The 13,946-nt window shown below is 43.0% G+C and overlaps 1 protein-coding gene across 2 annotated transcripts in view; it reads right to left on the bottom strand.

Annotated features, from left to right (window-relative positions):
• LOC121553393 (cGMP-dependent protein kinase 1) overlaps positions 1-13,946 on the bottom strand; it is a 169,753-nt gene that overhangs the window by 127,570 nt on the left and 28,237 nt on the right. For both annotated transcript variants that reach the window (XM_041866461.2, XM_041866460.2), the window contains exon 2: positions 7,693-7,859. In XM_041866461.2, the coding sequence (XP_041722395.1) occupies positions 7,693-7,859 (167 nt within the window). The remainder of the gene's footprint in view (positions 1-7,692; positions 7,860-13,946) is intronic.

Raw genomic sequence — 13,946 nt, 5'->3', positions numbered from 1 at the left:
CGGGAGACCCATGGGGCAGTGCACAATTGGCCCAGGGTAGGGGAGGGAATGGCCGGCAGGGATGTAGCTCAGTTGGTAGAGCATGGCATTTTCAACGCCAGGGTTGTGGGTTCGATTCCCACGGGGAGCCAGTATAAATAAATAATGTATGCACTAACTGTAAGTCGCTCTGGATAAGAGCGTTTGCTAAATGACTAAAATGTACATGTACTCAGGGAGAAAAAGGTGTAGATTCACGTGCAGAGCGTGGCAGGTGTTTATTTTGCCTTTGCAGAAGGCAGGAATCGTTAAAACAGGCAGGCAATGGTCATACACAGTTAGGCAAACAGGCAGAAGAATCAAAAACTAGGACTGAAGGCCATAACTGGTTCTCACAAACGAGCTAGGAAAAGGCTTAGTAGAGTCAAAATGAACAATACCTCACAAGGCACAAACAGAATGAACTGAACTAAATAAGGAGCTAATGAGACCAGGTGCGTAACAAACACAGGTGAAATCAATGAACAAAAATGAAAGACAGGGCTACGTTCAAGAACACAAAGAAACAGGGCTACGTTCAAGAACACAAGGTTGACTAAGTCCCCTGTAGCTCAGTTGGTAGAGCATGGCGCTTGCAATGCCAGGGTTGTGGGTTCGTTTCCCACGGAGTCCAGTATGAAAAATGTATGCACTCACTAACTGTAAGTCACTCTGGATAAGAGCGTCTGCTAAATGACTAAAATGTAATGTAAATGACTACGAAAATAAATACAGAACCTTACACTAAATTATGGATTTCCGCTTGTCGTCCCCTTATGCCATAGTTTGTACATCTCAATTGTCAGTATAAACCACATTTGTTTAAGCAAGTCAGCCATATCAGCTATGTTTTCTTAAAAGGCAGTAAATTAGGCTGAATGAACTGTTTCGCTGCCAGATTGGGACTGCTGTTGGGACTCTGCTGTTGGGACAGCTTTATGTAGGCCCTAACAGTTTGTGGACGCGGTTTGTCACCGTTATTTGATAATGGCGCCGGAAAGGATGGCTGCCGTTTTACAGCCCTCTAACCAATTGTACTATTATGTGTGTTTTTTCGCGTTATTTGTAATTTATTCTGTACATAATGTTTCTGCCATTGTCTCTTATAACCAAAAAGAGCTTCTGGATATCAGGACAGCGAATACTCACCTCGTATTGGACGTATTTTTCTTCAACGAGTCGGACGCGAAGGATATCCTACAGACACCCGACAAGGCCCAAATCCCCATCATTCGCAGGAGAAAGAGACAGAGATATCGTGGACGTAGGTCGGGGTGCCTTATAAGGATCCAACGGCGAGTGAGTAAACTGCCTTTTCCATCAATCCTATTAGCCAATGTTCAATCATTTGAAAATAAATTAGATGACCTAAGATTACGGTTATCCTACCAACGGGACATTAAAAACTGTAATATCTTATGTTTCACCGAGTCGTGGCTGAACGACGACATGGACAACATACAGCTGACGAGATATACGCTACATCGGCAGGATAGAACGGCTGACTCCGGTAAGACAAGGGGTGGTGGTCTGTGTATATTTGTAAACAACAGCTAATCCACAAAATCAAATACTAAGGAAGTCTCAAGGTTTTACTCGCCTGAGGTAGAGTATCTTATAATAAGCTGTAGACCACACTATTTACCAAGAGAGTTTTTATCTATATTTTTCATAGCTGTCTATTTACCACCACAAACCAATGCTGGCATTAAGATTGCACTCAATGAGCTGTATAAGGCCATAAGTAAACAGGAAAACGCTCATCCAGAGACAGCGCTCCTAGTGGCCGGGGACTTTAATGCAGGGAAACTTAAATCTAATTTCTACCAGCATGTTAAATGTGCAACCAGAGGAAAAAAAACTCTAGACCACCTTTACTCCACACACAGAGACGCATACAAAGCTCTCCCTCGCCCTCCATTTGGCAAATCTGACCATAACTCTATCCTCCTGATTCCTGCTTACAAGCAAAAACTAAAGCAGGAAGCACCAGTGACTCGGTTAATAAAAAAGTGGTCAGATGACGCAGATGCTAAGCTACAGGACTGTTTTGCTAGCACAGACTGGAACATGTTCCGGGATTCTTCAGATAGCATTGAGGAGTACACCACATCAGTCACTGGCTTCATCAATAAGTGCATCGATGATGTCGTCCCCACAATGACCGTACGTACATACCCCAACCAGAAGCCATGGATTACAGGTAACATCCGCACTGAGCTAAAGGGTAGAGCTGCCGGATTTCAAGGAGCGGGACTCTAACCCGGACGCTTATAAGAAATCCCGCTATGCCCTCCGACGAACCATCAAACAGGCAAAGAGTCGATACAGGACTAAGATTGAATCGTACTACACCGGCTCTGACGCTCGTCGGATGTGGCAGGGCTTGAAAACTATTACAGACTACAAAGGGAAGCACAGCCGCGAACTGCCCAGCCAGACGAGCTAAACCACTTCTATGCTCACTTCGAGGCAAGAAACACTGAAGCATGCATGAGAGCACCGGATGACTATATGATCACGCTCTCCATAGCCGATGTGAGTAAGACTTTTAAGCAGGTCAACATTCACAAGGCCACAGGGCCAGACGGATTACCAGGATGTGTACTCTGAGCATGTGCTGACCAACTGGCAAGTGTCTTCACTGACATTTTCAACATGTCCCTGACTGAGTCTGTAATACCAACATGTTTCAAGAAGACCACCATAGTCCCCGTGCCCAAGGACACTAAGATAACCTGCCTAAATGACTACCGACCTGTAGCACTGACGTCTGTAGCCATGAAGTGCTTTGAAAGGCTGGTTATGGCTCACATCAACACCATTATCCCAGAAACCCTAGACCCACTCCATTTGCATACCGCCCCAACAGATCCACAGATGATGCAATCTCTATTGTACTCCACACTGCCCTTTCCCACCTGAACAAGAGGAACACCTACGTGAGAATGCTATTCATTGACTACAGCTCAGCGTTCAACACCATAGTGCCCTCAGCTCAGCGTTCAACACCTCAGCGTTCAACACCATCAGCCACGCTGATCCATAACACGAGGGCCCCTCAGGGGTGCATGCTCAGTCCCCTCCTGTACTCCCTGTTCACCCATGACTGCATGACCAGGCACGACTCCAACACCATCATTAAGTTTGCCGACGACACAACAGTGGTAGGCCTGATCACAGACAACAATGAGACAGCCTATAGGGAGGAGGTCAGAGACCTGGCCATGTGGTGCCAGGATAACAACCTCTCCCTCAACGTGTCCAAGACAAAGGAGATGATTGTGGACTACAGGGAAAAAAATAGGGCTGAGCACGCCCCATTCTCATCGACAGGGCTGTAGTGGAACAGGTTGAGAGCTTCAAGTTCCTTGGTGTCCACATCACCAACGAACTATCATGGTCCAAACACACCAAGACAGTCGTGAAGAGGGCACGACAAAGCCTATTCCCCCTCAGGAGACTGAAAAGATTTGGCATGGGTCCTCAGAATCTCAAAAGGTTCTACAGCTGCACCATCGAGAGCATCTTGACTGGTTGCATCACCGCCTGGTATGGCAACTGCTCGGCCTCCGACCGCAAGGCACTACAGAGGGTAGTGCGTACGGCCCAGTATATCACTGGGGCCAAGCATCCTGCCATCCAGGACCTCTATACCAGGCGGTGTCAGAGGAAGGCCCTCAAAATTGTCAAAGACTCTAGCCACCCTACTCTCTGCTACCGCACGGCAAGCGGTACCGGAGCACCAAGTCTAGGTCCAAAAGGCTTCTCAACAGCTTCTACCCCAAGCCATAAGAGTCCTGAACAGCTAATCATGGCTACTCAGACTATTTGCACTACCCCCCCACCTCCACCCCATCTTTTTACGCTGCTGGTACTCTGTTCATTATTTATGCATAGTCACTTTAACTCTACCCACATGTACAGTGGGGAGAACAAGTATTTGATACACTGCCAATTTTGCAGGTTTTCCTACTTACAAAGCATGTAGAGGTCTGTAATTTTTATCATAGGTACACTTCAACTGTGAGAGACAGAATCTAAAACAAAAATCCAGAAAATCACATTGTATGATTTTTAAGTAATTAATTTGCATTTTATTGCATGACATAAGTATTTGATCACCTACCAACCAGTAAGAATTCCGGCACTCACAGACCTGTTCGTTTTTCTTTAAGAAGCCCTCCTGTTCTCCACTCATTACCTGTATTAACTGCACCTGTTTGAACTCGTTACCTGTATAAAAGACACCTGTCCACACACTCAATCAAACAGACTCCAACCTCTCCACAATGGCCAACATCAGGGATATAGGACATCAGGGATAAAATTGTAGACCTGCACAAGGCTGGGATGGGCTACAGGACAATAGGCAAGCAGCTTGGTGAGAAGGCAACAACTGTTGGCGCAATTATTAGAAAATGGAAGAAGTTCAAGATGACGGTCAATCACCCTCGGTCTGGGGCTCCATGCAAGATCTCACCTCGTGGGGCATCAATGATCATGAGGAAGGTGAGGGATCAGCCCAGGACCTGGTCAATGACCTGAAGAGAGCTGGGACCACAGTCTCAAAGAAAACCATTAGTAACACACTACGCCGTCATGTATTAAAATCCTGCAGTGCACGCAAGGTCCCCCTGCTCAAGCCAGCGCATGTCCAGGCCCGTCTGAAGTTTGCCAATGACCATCTGGATGATCCAGAGGAGGAATGGGAGAAGGTCATGTGGTCTGATGAGACAAAAATAGAGCTTTTTGGTCTAAACTCCACTCGCCGTGTTTGGAGGAAGAAGAAGGATGAGTACAACCCCAAGAACACCATCCCAACCGTGAAGCATGGAGGTGGAAACATCATTCTTTGGGGATGCTTTTCTGCAAAGGGGACAGGACGACTGCACCGTATTGAGGGGAGGATGGATGGGGCCATGTATCGCGAGATCTTGGCCAACAACCTCCTTCCCTCAGTAAGAGCATTGAAGATGGGTCGTAGCTGGGTCTTCCAGCATGACAACGACCCGAAACACACAGCCAGGGCAACTAAGGAGTGGCTCCGTAAGAAGCATCGCAAGGTCCTGGAGTGGCCTAGCCAGTCTCCAGACCTGAACCCAATAGAAAATCTTTGGAGGGAGCTGAAAGTCCGTATTGCCCAGCGACAGCCCCGAAACCTGAAGGATCTGGAGAAGGTCTGTATGGAGGAGTGGGCCAAAATCCCTGCTGCAGTGTGTGCAAACCTAGTCAAGACCTACAGGAAACGTATAATCTCTGTAATTGCAAACAAAGGTTTCTGTACCAAATATTAAGTTCTGCTTTTCTGATGTATCAAATACTTATGTCATGCAATAAAATGCAAATTAATTACTTAAAAATCATACAATGTGATTTTCTGGATTTTAGATTCCGTCTCTCACAGTTGAAGTGTACCTATGATAAAAATTACAGACCTCTACATGCTTTGTAAGTAGGAAAACCTGCAAAATCGGCAGTGTATCAAATACTTGTTCTCCCCACTGTACATATTATCTCAACTACCTCAACTAGCCGGTGCACCCGCACATTGACTCTGCACCGGTACCCCCCTGTTTATAGCCTCCCTACTGTTATTTTATTTTACTGCTGCTCTTTTTTTCTCAACACTTTTTGGTTGTTTGGTTGTTTTATTTTACTTTTTTATAAAAAAATTAATGCATTGTTGGTTAAGGTCTGTAAGTAAGCATTTCACGGTAATGTCTACACCTGTTGTATTCGGCGTATGTGGCAAATACAATTTGATTTGATTTATAGTGCAATTAATGTATTGTTTAGTGTAGTGTAGTGTCTTTGCTGGCATGCATCCCACATTTTTTTTGTTTTGTTTGCCCCACCAACATTTACATGCTAAAATCGCCACTGATATGTTTGTGTGTCTTGCATTCAGAACTAGTTTGCTGTCTAAGTCAAACTAATGGGAAAGTATAGGTGGTATTGATCAGTGAGGTACAGATATCTGCCAAAATAAAGGAAACACTTCAGTAAATGAGGGATACAAAGTATATTGAAAGCAGGTGCTTCCACACAGGTGTGGTTCCAGAGTTAATTAAGCAAGTAACATCACATCATGCTTGGGGTCATGTATACAAATATTTTGGCTACCATGGCTAGAAGAAGGGATCTCAGAGACTTTGAAAGAGGGGTCTCAAAGGAGCATATAGGGGGTTTAAAGGGTGTGTGTGTGTGTGTGTGTGTCTCAGTCACCAGATCTCAACCCAATTGAACACTTATGGGCGATTGTGGAGCGGCACCTGAGACAGCGTTTTCCACCACCATCAACAAAACACCAAATGATGGAATTCCCTGTGGAAGAATGGTGTCGCATCCCTCCAACAGAGTTCCAGACACTTGTAGAATCTATGCCAAAATGCATTGAAGCTGTTCTGGCTGCTCGTGGTGGCCCAATGCCTTCTCATAAACATAATCAACTTTAAATACCGCAGTTCTGATATCTACCTCTTGAGGTGTTCATATTTTAAGTCTACAGGCAAAGAAAACAATGCCGCAGCTGTCTCTCCTAAACTCAAAGTAAAATGTGATTTTAAAGGAGTTTATTTTAGCAGCCTTCCTGTTGAAGAGCCGTCAATGTCAGTGACACTGTGTCAGTGACAATGAGACAGCTCAGTCAACATAGTGTACTTCCTTCAACACATGCCACTGCTCTTTACAGGTGGAGTGGATTTCCCAAGCTAGAGGACCACAATAGAAATGTGTCCCTGACTTTTTTTCTATACTCAATCGCAATCATTTTTAATGTACAGTATGTGCTGCTATTTCAGAGATGTTGGGACTGTATGCATTTTACATTATCAAATATATTCATTCAGTCAGCATTGGCATTGATGGGGATTCCTCTCATGCCCAGATCTAAAGAGAGCAAAAGCCTGTTTGGGTTCATTTAAATTGACAACACAATGTTTACTGCATGACCAAAACCAAAATAAATAAACAATCCCAGTTACCAAATTTTAATCCAATAAGGCACCTAGAATCCATAAAAGCTGCTGCAGATTGCATCATTTAAATCAGTGGCCTGTATAAAATCAATGCTCCTCCAGTGGTGTCAATCAATAATCGCTCTAATTAACTTTAAATGCCTCTCTAACTATTACACACACGCACACATTTATCTCTGAGTAGTATCCCCCCATAGACAAGCAGAGAAGATAATGCTATTGCAAACACATAACGTTTAATAATGTTTCACATTACTATTGCTATGGGTCGGTGGAGTTTTATAGTGCAGTGCAGTGACTTTGTCATTGTCAAGATCACTTCAATTCACTTATCTTTTCTAAACTTTTTAGACACTAAAAGTTGTCTAAATGGCCCCATTCCAGAATCCTAGAGGTCAAGTCTGTGGTGATTATGGAAAGGAAAAAGTACTCTGTGAAGGTTTTATTCGTGTAGGACTTTTTTTTTTACAATGTCATTGTGGCAAAGCATTAAACTAAATGGCACATTCCAAAATCCCTTGAGATCCAGTCTGGACAGAGGGCTCAAGCACTGATCTCCTAACTGTAACGGTTATTCCCAATAATGCTTATCACTTCCTGTTTCAAACAAAAACAAGAGCCTCAAACAACCCCAATACCAGACATACACATCACAGTGTGTGACACAGGGAGAGAGTAAAACTACGGTATTTACCTTCCATGACATAGACCAGTGAGCCCACATCACCTTCCTTGATGATGCAGCTGTCTTTGCCATACTCCACAGGGTACATGCAGTCCACGATCTCTTGGATCTGAGACAGCTCCAGGTTTTTCATGAAGTCGTTGTCCAAGATGGCTTCCTTGATCAGGTCCTTAGACCTGGGGGTTAGAGGAGAAGGAGGTAGAGAAAATGGGATTAATATGATCATATGTAATTGTAAGGAATTAGTGTTTTCCTTAGCATTGTTTAGGTGGAGTGGATACCCCCTACCTGTTTCTTTGCCTCTTTTTTACACCTTAATGTACCTAAAGCGTCAAGGTGGAAACACTGAACGATTGCATAACACCCTACAAAAAGTTTACTTCATTTAGAGATTCAGCAGTTCAATGCCTACTGTGGTGTATTTTGAGCCTGCTGAATTTAAAATAATTCTTTAAATGAATGTTCAGGAAATAACCTGTTAACAAAAGATGTTCTAAATTCTGTGGTTTCAAGGTGACTTATTTTATTTGCTTCAACAGCTGGAACAACCCAATAAACACAGGAAATCAATGCCTAACAGAAATGGATTGATCTGATCTAAAAGTACACTTCGTAAAGACTAAATTAGACTTAGGTAATCCACATAGCTTGTTTAGGAGATGTGAACTGAGTTGATTTATGCTACGAATATGCTGTGCAGCCTCTTGCTAAGGGATGGTATAATGAACACCTCTAAGCCCAAGTGCAGTAATAAAGGTCAGGGGTGTATTCATTAGTCACACACCGTAGCAAAACGTTTTGCAACTGAAACAGTTAAATTAATATGGAAAATGTTTTGCATAGAAAACAAATGTTTCTATTGGATAAATTCCGTCCCTGTTTTGTTCTGTTTGCTTTCCGTTCTGTTTGGTTTTTGCATGAAACAAAAAACACAGAGTACAAGGCTACTGCAAAGCTTTCTATTCAAAACTGCCTCATTTTCCCAGCTTCTTTAGAAGCAAAGTTCAAAGAAAGCCTGAGAGAATAAGATAGTCATATCAAAAGAGATGGGGACAGGGAGGGATGTCAATTTAGGCAGAGCCAAACTGAACAAATGCCCAAAATCTGTACAATCCTTTCAGATGTGTTTGCTGAGAACAGTTTGTTGATTAAGTATTTTCTCAGAATGAGGTTCAGAAAGAGTGACAGATGGAGAGAACGTGAAGGAGAGGAAGTTAAAGTAAAATGTAGGTAGAGGTTGACCATTGAGAAGAAAGTAAACCAGGGGGAGAAGGGGAGGAAGATGCAGGGAGGGGGAGAAGTGCAGGAACCGGGGCACCATAAAAAATGTGGCAATGCAGAAACCCCATAGGTGAGCTTGAGGTGTAGCACCCAAAGAGGAGTGTAATGACACTTCCGACATTCCACTCCAATGCATTTCCCTCATCTGGCGCCAACCACAATTTGCAAATCATTGCTAATGTTTGTTCTTCTCGCTAGCATTTTCAAACATATTCCTATCGCTAAACATGTCCAACAGTTCTTTCACAAAATATCACACGCGAGTAGAAATGTTAACATTGTTTATAAGAGTTTAAAGTTACATTGTATCACCAGCCCCTACTCACCATCGCGGATTGTTTGTGGAGTGAGCTGGACGTTCTAATTAGAGCACGCGCACCTGATGGATAACTATGTGAATGTGACCGGCACGCGCGTTCAGTAATAATAATCATTATTTGTTAAATGTTTTTTATGTGATATTATGTCATGATATGTTGAAATGTATTAAGGTATTCACCACTCATATATACATTATTGTGTGTGATCCGATTATAGAGTGACATTTAATTGATTAAATACATGTTAAGGTGCATTTAGGATAATCCTATTTATATTGTTGTTTATTCTTTTAAGAGTCCATGTTTATATGTCAGTGTTAGTCAACATCTTGGTAATATCCATGGTCCCAGCTCACCTTCTGCACCTGTTAATAAACACCACAATTTTGCACCTGATTCCGTTGATGCTTCGCAGCCCCTTGACAAGACCGCCTATATCCACTATCTTACAAGGAGGCATCTCAACAACTCCACACAGAGAAAGACAAACAAAATCTCAAATGAAACCCGATTCCCTAGTGCACTACTTTTGAACAGAGCATAGAATTAGATTAGACAAGATTGGGTGTAATGTGCTCTATACTGAAATGTTCTGTGTCTGTTTTGTACTGAAATCCTTTCACAGGGAAGCAGACAGTCTAGTGTCATGCGGCTCTCTATCATCCGACTCTGTAAAAGGGGCTAATCACATGTAACAGGGTTAATCCAATGAGGACTGCTGTCTTCAAAGAGAAGCTTGGATAAAATAGGGACAGGAAACCCTTTCTACCCCTCAAAGGATGCTGAGAATAGAACTCACAAAAGGGAGACGGTTTGAAGTGTTGCCCAAGCTTCTAAAGTCCCGCCCAGCATTCTGTGGCAATACACCACCAAACACCCCTCTGTTCCTGTTTAGGAGCGACCACACACAGGCAGACTGACATAATATAATATAATAATATATGTCATTTAGCAGACACTTATCCAAAATGACTTGCTTACAGTCATGCCTGCATACATTTTACGTACAGGTAAAATATTGTTTTGAATATTTTGTTTGTGCCAGAACACATTACAGTGCCTATCCTTTGTTGATGTTATGAAGGTATGAAGGTAGCAAACTTTAAAAACAACACTATCTTTCAATCTATCCTTTAATCCTAACCATGATAGAGTAAAGAGAAGCACAGTAGTGAGGGGTAACATTTTAGTACTCTCCTGTTTCCTGAGAGCAATATCTGCATACCTCCGGAAGCTTCTCTCCTTAACCCTAACCCTGACTTTGACAGATTTATACCCAGGAAAGGAGTGAGGGTCCCTGGCCTCCCTACTACACTATGGACCCCAGAGTGGAGGAGCCTGCAGTCCAGTAACAACTCTCTGATTCATGTCCTCTATACTCTAACCAGCCACCCCATTACACACCCACCCTCCTCTCCTCCTCCTCTCCTTCCTCTTCTCTTTCTATCCGCTGGAAGGGAAGATACACACAGTCAGTCAGGTTTGGGGACTGAACACGGTCTGTCTTCCTTAAAAGGAGAAAATATGCTATTTTAGAAGAATAAGGGAGAGAGGCTGAGCAAGTGAAAATAGAGATAGAGAGACCAACAGACATATTCCAGAGGACGAGTTTGAAAGATAAAGGGAGTAAAACTGGGAGAGAAAGAACAAGGCCATTAATATACCTCAACATTTTAAAGGCCACTTCTTTTCAAAAACAGGTTTTCTAAACCATCTGACGAAGGCCAATAGGCCGACACATACGCTGAATAAAAAAGTATTACTGACGAGCAGTGTGCTGGTTTTTCAGAGAAATAAATAAATAAATATAGAAAGTTGGTCAAACAGAGGAGAGACATTTGATTTCCAAGCCATTGAGTAAACATCACACTGCACTGTTCTAATTGATAGAGGAGCAGCTCTATTGAAACTCATTCCTCTGTACCCAAAATGGTTGTCAAAGGCCTCTGCATTGACAACCATAAATGTCTGCTTGTTCAAGACAATGACTATGATGAAAATGTGCTTTACTTAAAAAAAGCGGCAAAAGTGTTATAAAGTTTTCATGAGGTGCATGAAAGTGAAGTATAACCTGTCCAATTCTGACGGTACATAACTTTTCACATTAAGTAATTTTCATTCATCCGTTACTGAGATATCATCTAGAGACAGTGGATGTGACATACAGACTTTCCAAAACTTCATTTGATCCCTCCTTGCTGACACCAACACAGATAAGGGGAAGGAAAATAAGGGCCATTTTTGGCCTCCGTCTTGTGTCCTCATCTGGCACCAGGGCAGATACTCAGCTGACCAACACAACCAATTTGCCTCGCTGAAGAAAAACAAAGGAATGAGGCCAGAGGATTAGGAAAAGGCTTTGGGTGATATGCTGCACAATGCTGACAGGTACAACTAAGATTAATAACTTTTTCCTCTTCAAATAATAAGCACCCTTCATGTTGACTCTTCCTCAATGAAACCCTAAAAGCATATTACATGTGCAGCAGGCCACCAGGACAGAACCATTCTTATCTGGCTTCAATGGACACAGCTGGCCACTCAGCAAGGCTTATTATTCAGCTGATTTCTATGTGTCTTTGATGCTTCATGTAGACTGAAACACCTTTTATAGCTACAGTACCACACATTTAATAAGCCTATCAGAATACCAGAAAATCTGAGAAAACATATCATCACCACCATAATCATATTCTCAAGGTAAGTGATTTCCAGGCTTTTAAAATTAATTAAACCTCAACTCAATTTTGAAGACAGTAAATAAGTATAGCATCAATAACCCTTTTTGTTCAGGGTTTGATTTCCAGAGACAAGCATCAAATGTTTCTCATCCACCTTGAGGTGTGTATTGATTTTGAGTGACATGTTAGACAAACAACGCAAGATGAGGTGCAGAATGTCTCTCTAAATGCATGAGACCACACACAAGTTTGGTGGCGAGAGAGAGAGGTGAGTGTTGATTGCGTACTGTACGTATGTGCATGTGTGCAGAGATAACAAGAGGAGTGTGTGTGTGTGTATGTGGTTGTGTGTGTGTGTGTGTGTGTGTGTGTGTGTGTGTGTAGAGACAGAGAGATTTTACTGAGTTACAGTTCATATAAGGAAATCAGTCAATTGAAATATATTCATTAGGCCCTAATCTATGCATTTCACATGACTGGGAAAACAGATATGCATCTGTTGGTCACAGATACCTTAAAAATGCAGGGGCGTGGATCAGAAAACCAGTCAGTATCTGGTGTGACCACCATTTGCCTCATGTAGCGCGACATCTCCGTCGCATAGAGTTGATCAGGCTGTTGATTGTGGCCTGTGGAATGCTGTCCCACTCCTCTTCAATGGCTGTGCGAAGTTGCTGGATATTGGCGGGAACTGGAACACGATGTCTGGTGAGTATGCAGGCCATGGAAGAACTGGGACATTTTCAGCTTCCATGAATTCTGTACAGATCTTGCGAAATGGGGCCTTGCATTATCATGCTGAAACATGAGGTGATGGCGGCGGATGAATGGCAAGACAATGGGCCTCAGGATCTCATCACGGTCTCTCTGTGCATTCAAATTGCCATTGATAAAATGCAATTGTGTTCATTGTCCGTAGCTTATGCCTGCCCATACCATAACTGACCACCATCATGGGGCACTCTGTTCACAATGTTGACATCAGCAAACCGCTCGCCCACACGACACCGTACGTAGTCTGCGGTTGTGAGGCTGGTTGGACATACTGCCAAATTCTTGAAAACAACGTTGGAGGCAACTTATGGTGGACATTCCTGCAGTCAGCATGCCAATTGCACACTCCCTCAACACTTGAGACATCTGTAGAATCACCTTTTATTGTCCCCAGCACAAGGTGCACCTGTGTAATGATCATGCTGTTTAATCAGATTCTTGATATACCACACCTGTCAGGTGGATGGATTATCTTGGCAAAGGAGAAATGCACACTAACAGGGATGTAAACACATTTGTGCACAACATTTGAGAGAAATAACCTTTTTGTGCGTATAGAAAATTTCTGGGATCTTTTATTTCAGCTCATGAAACATGGGACCAACACTTTACATGTTGTGTTTATATTTTTGTTCAGTATACATTATATTTTTTGAGTTATTCACTGCGTTAGCACACTCCGCCAACCCTGATGTTCTAGCAGTGTCTGAATCCTGGCTTAGGAAGGCCACCAAAAATTCTGAAATTTCCATCCCAACTATAACATTTTCCGTCTAGATAGAACTGCCAAAGGGGGTGGAGTTGCAATCTACTGTAGAGATAGCCTGCAGAGCTCTATCATACTATCCAGGTCTGTGCCCAAACAGTTTGAGCTTCTACTTCTAAAAATCCACCTTTCCAGAAATAAGTCTCTCACTGTTGCCGCTTGCTACAGACCCCCCTCAGCTCCCAGCTGTGCCCTGGACACCATATGTGAATTGATTGCCCCCCATTTATCCTCAGAGTTCGTACTGCTTGGTGACCTAAATTGGGATATGCTTAACACCCCGGCCATCCTACAATCCAAACTAGATGCCCTCAATCCTAAATCCGTAAACATGGGTACCCTCATAGATATCATCCTGACTAACTTACCCTCTAAATACACCTCCGCTGTCTTCAACCAGGATCTCAGCGATCACTGCCTTATTGCCTGCGTCCGTAACGG

This window comes from Coregonus clupeaformis, chromosome 37 (genome assembly GCF_020615455.1).
Source record: "Coregonus clupeaformis isolate EN_2021a chromosome 37, ASM2061545v1, whole genome shotgun sequence".
Classification (NCBI taxonomy): domain Eukaryota; kingdom Metazoa; phylum Chordata; class Actinopteri; order Salmoniformes; family Salmonidae; genus Coregonus; species Coregonus clupeaformis.
Note: the sequence above shows the minus strand (reverse complement) of the source record. Positions and strands in the feature narration are given on the sequence as shown.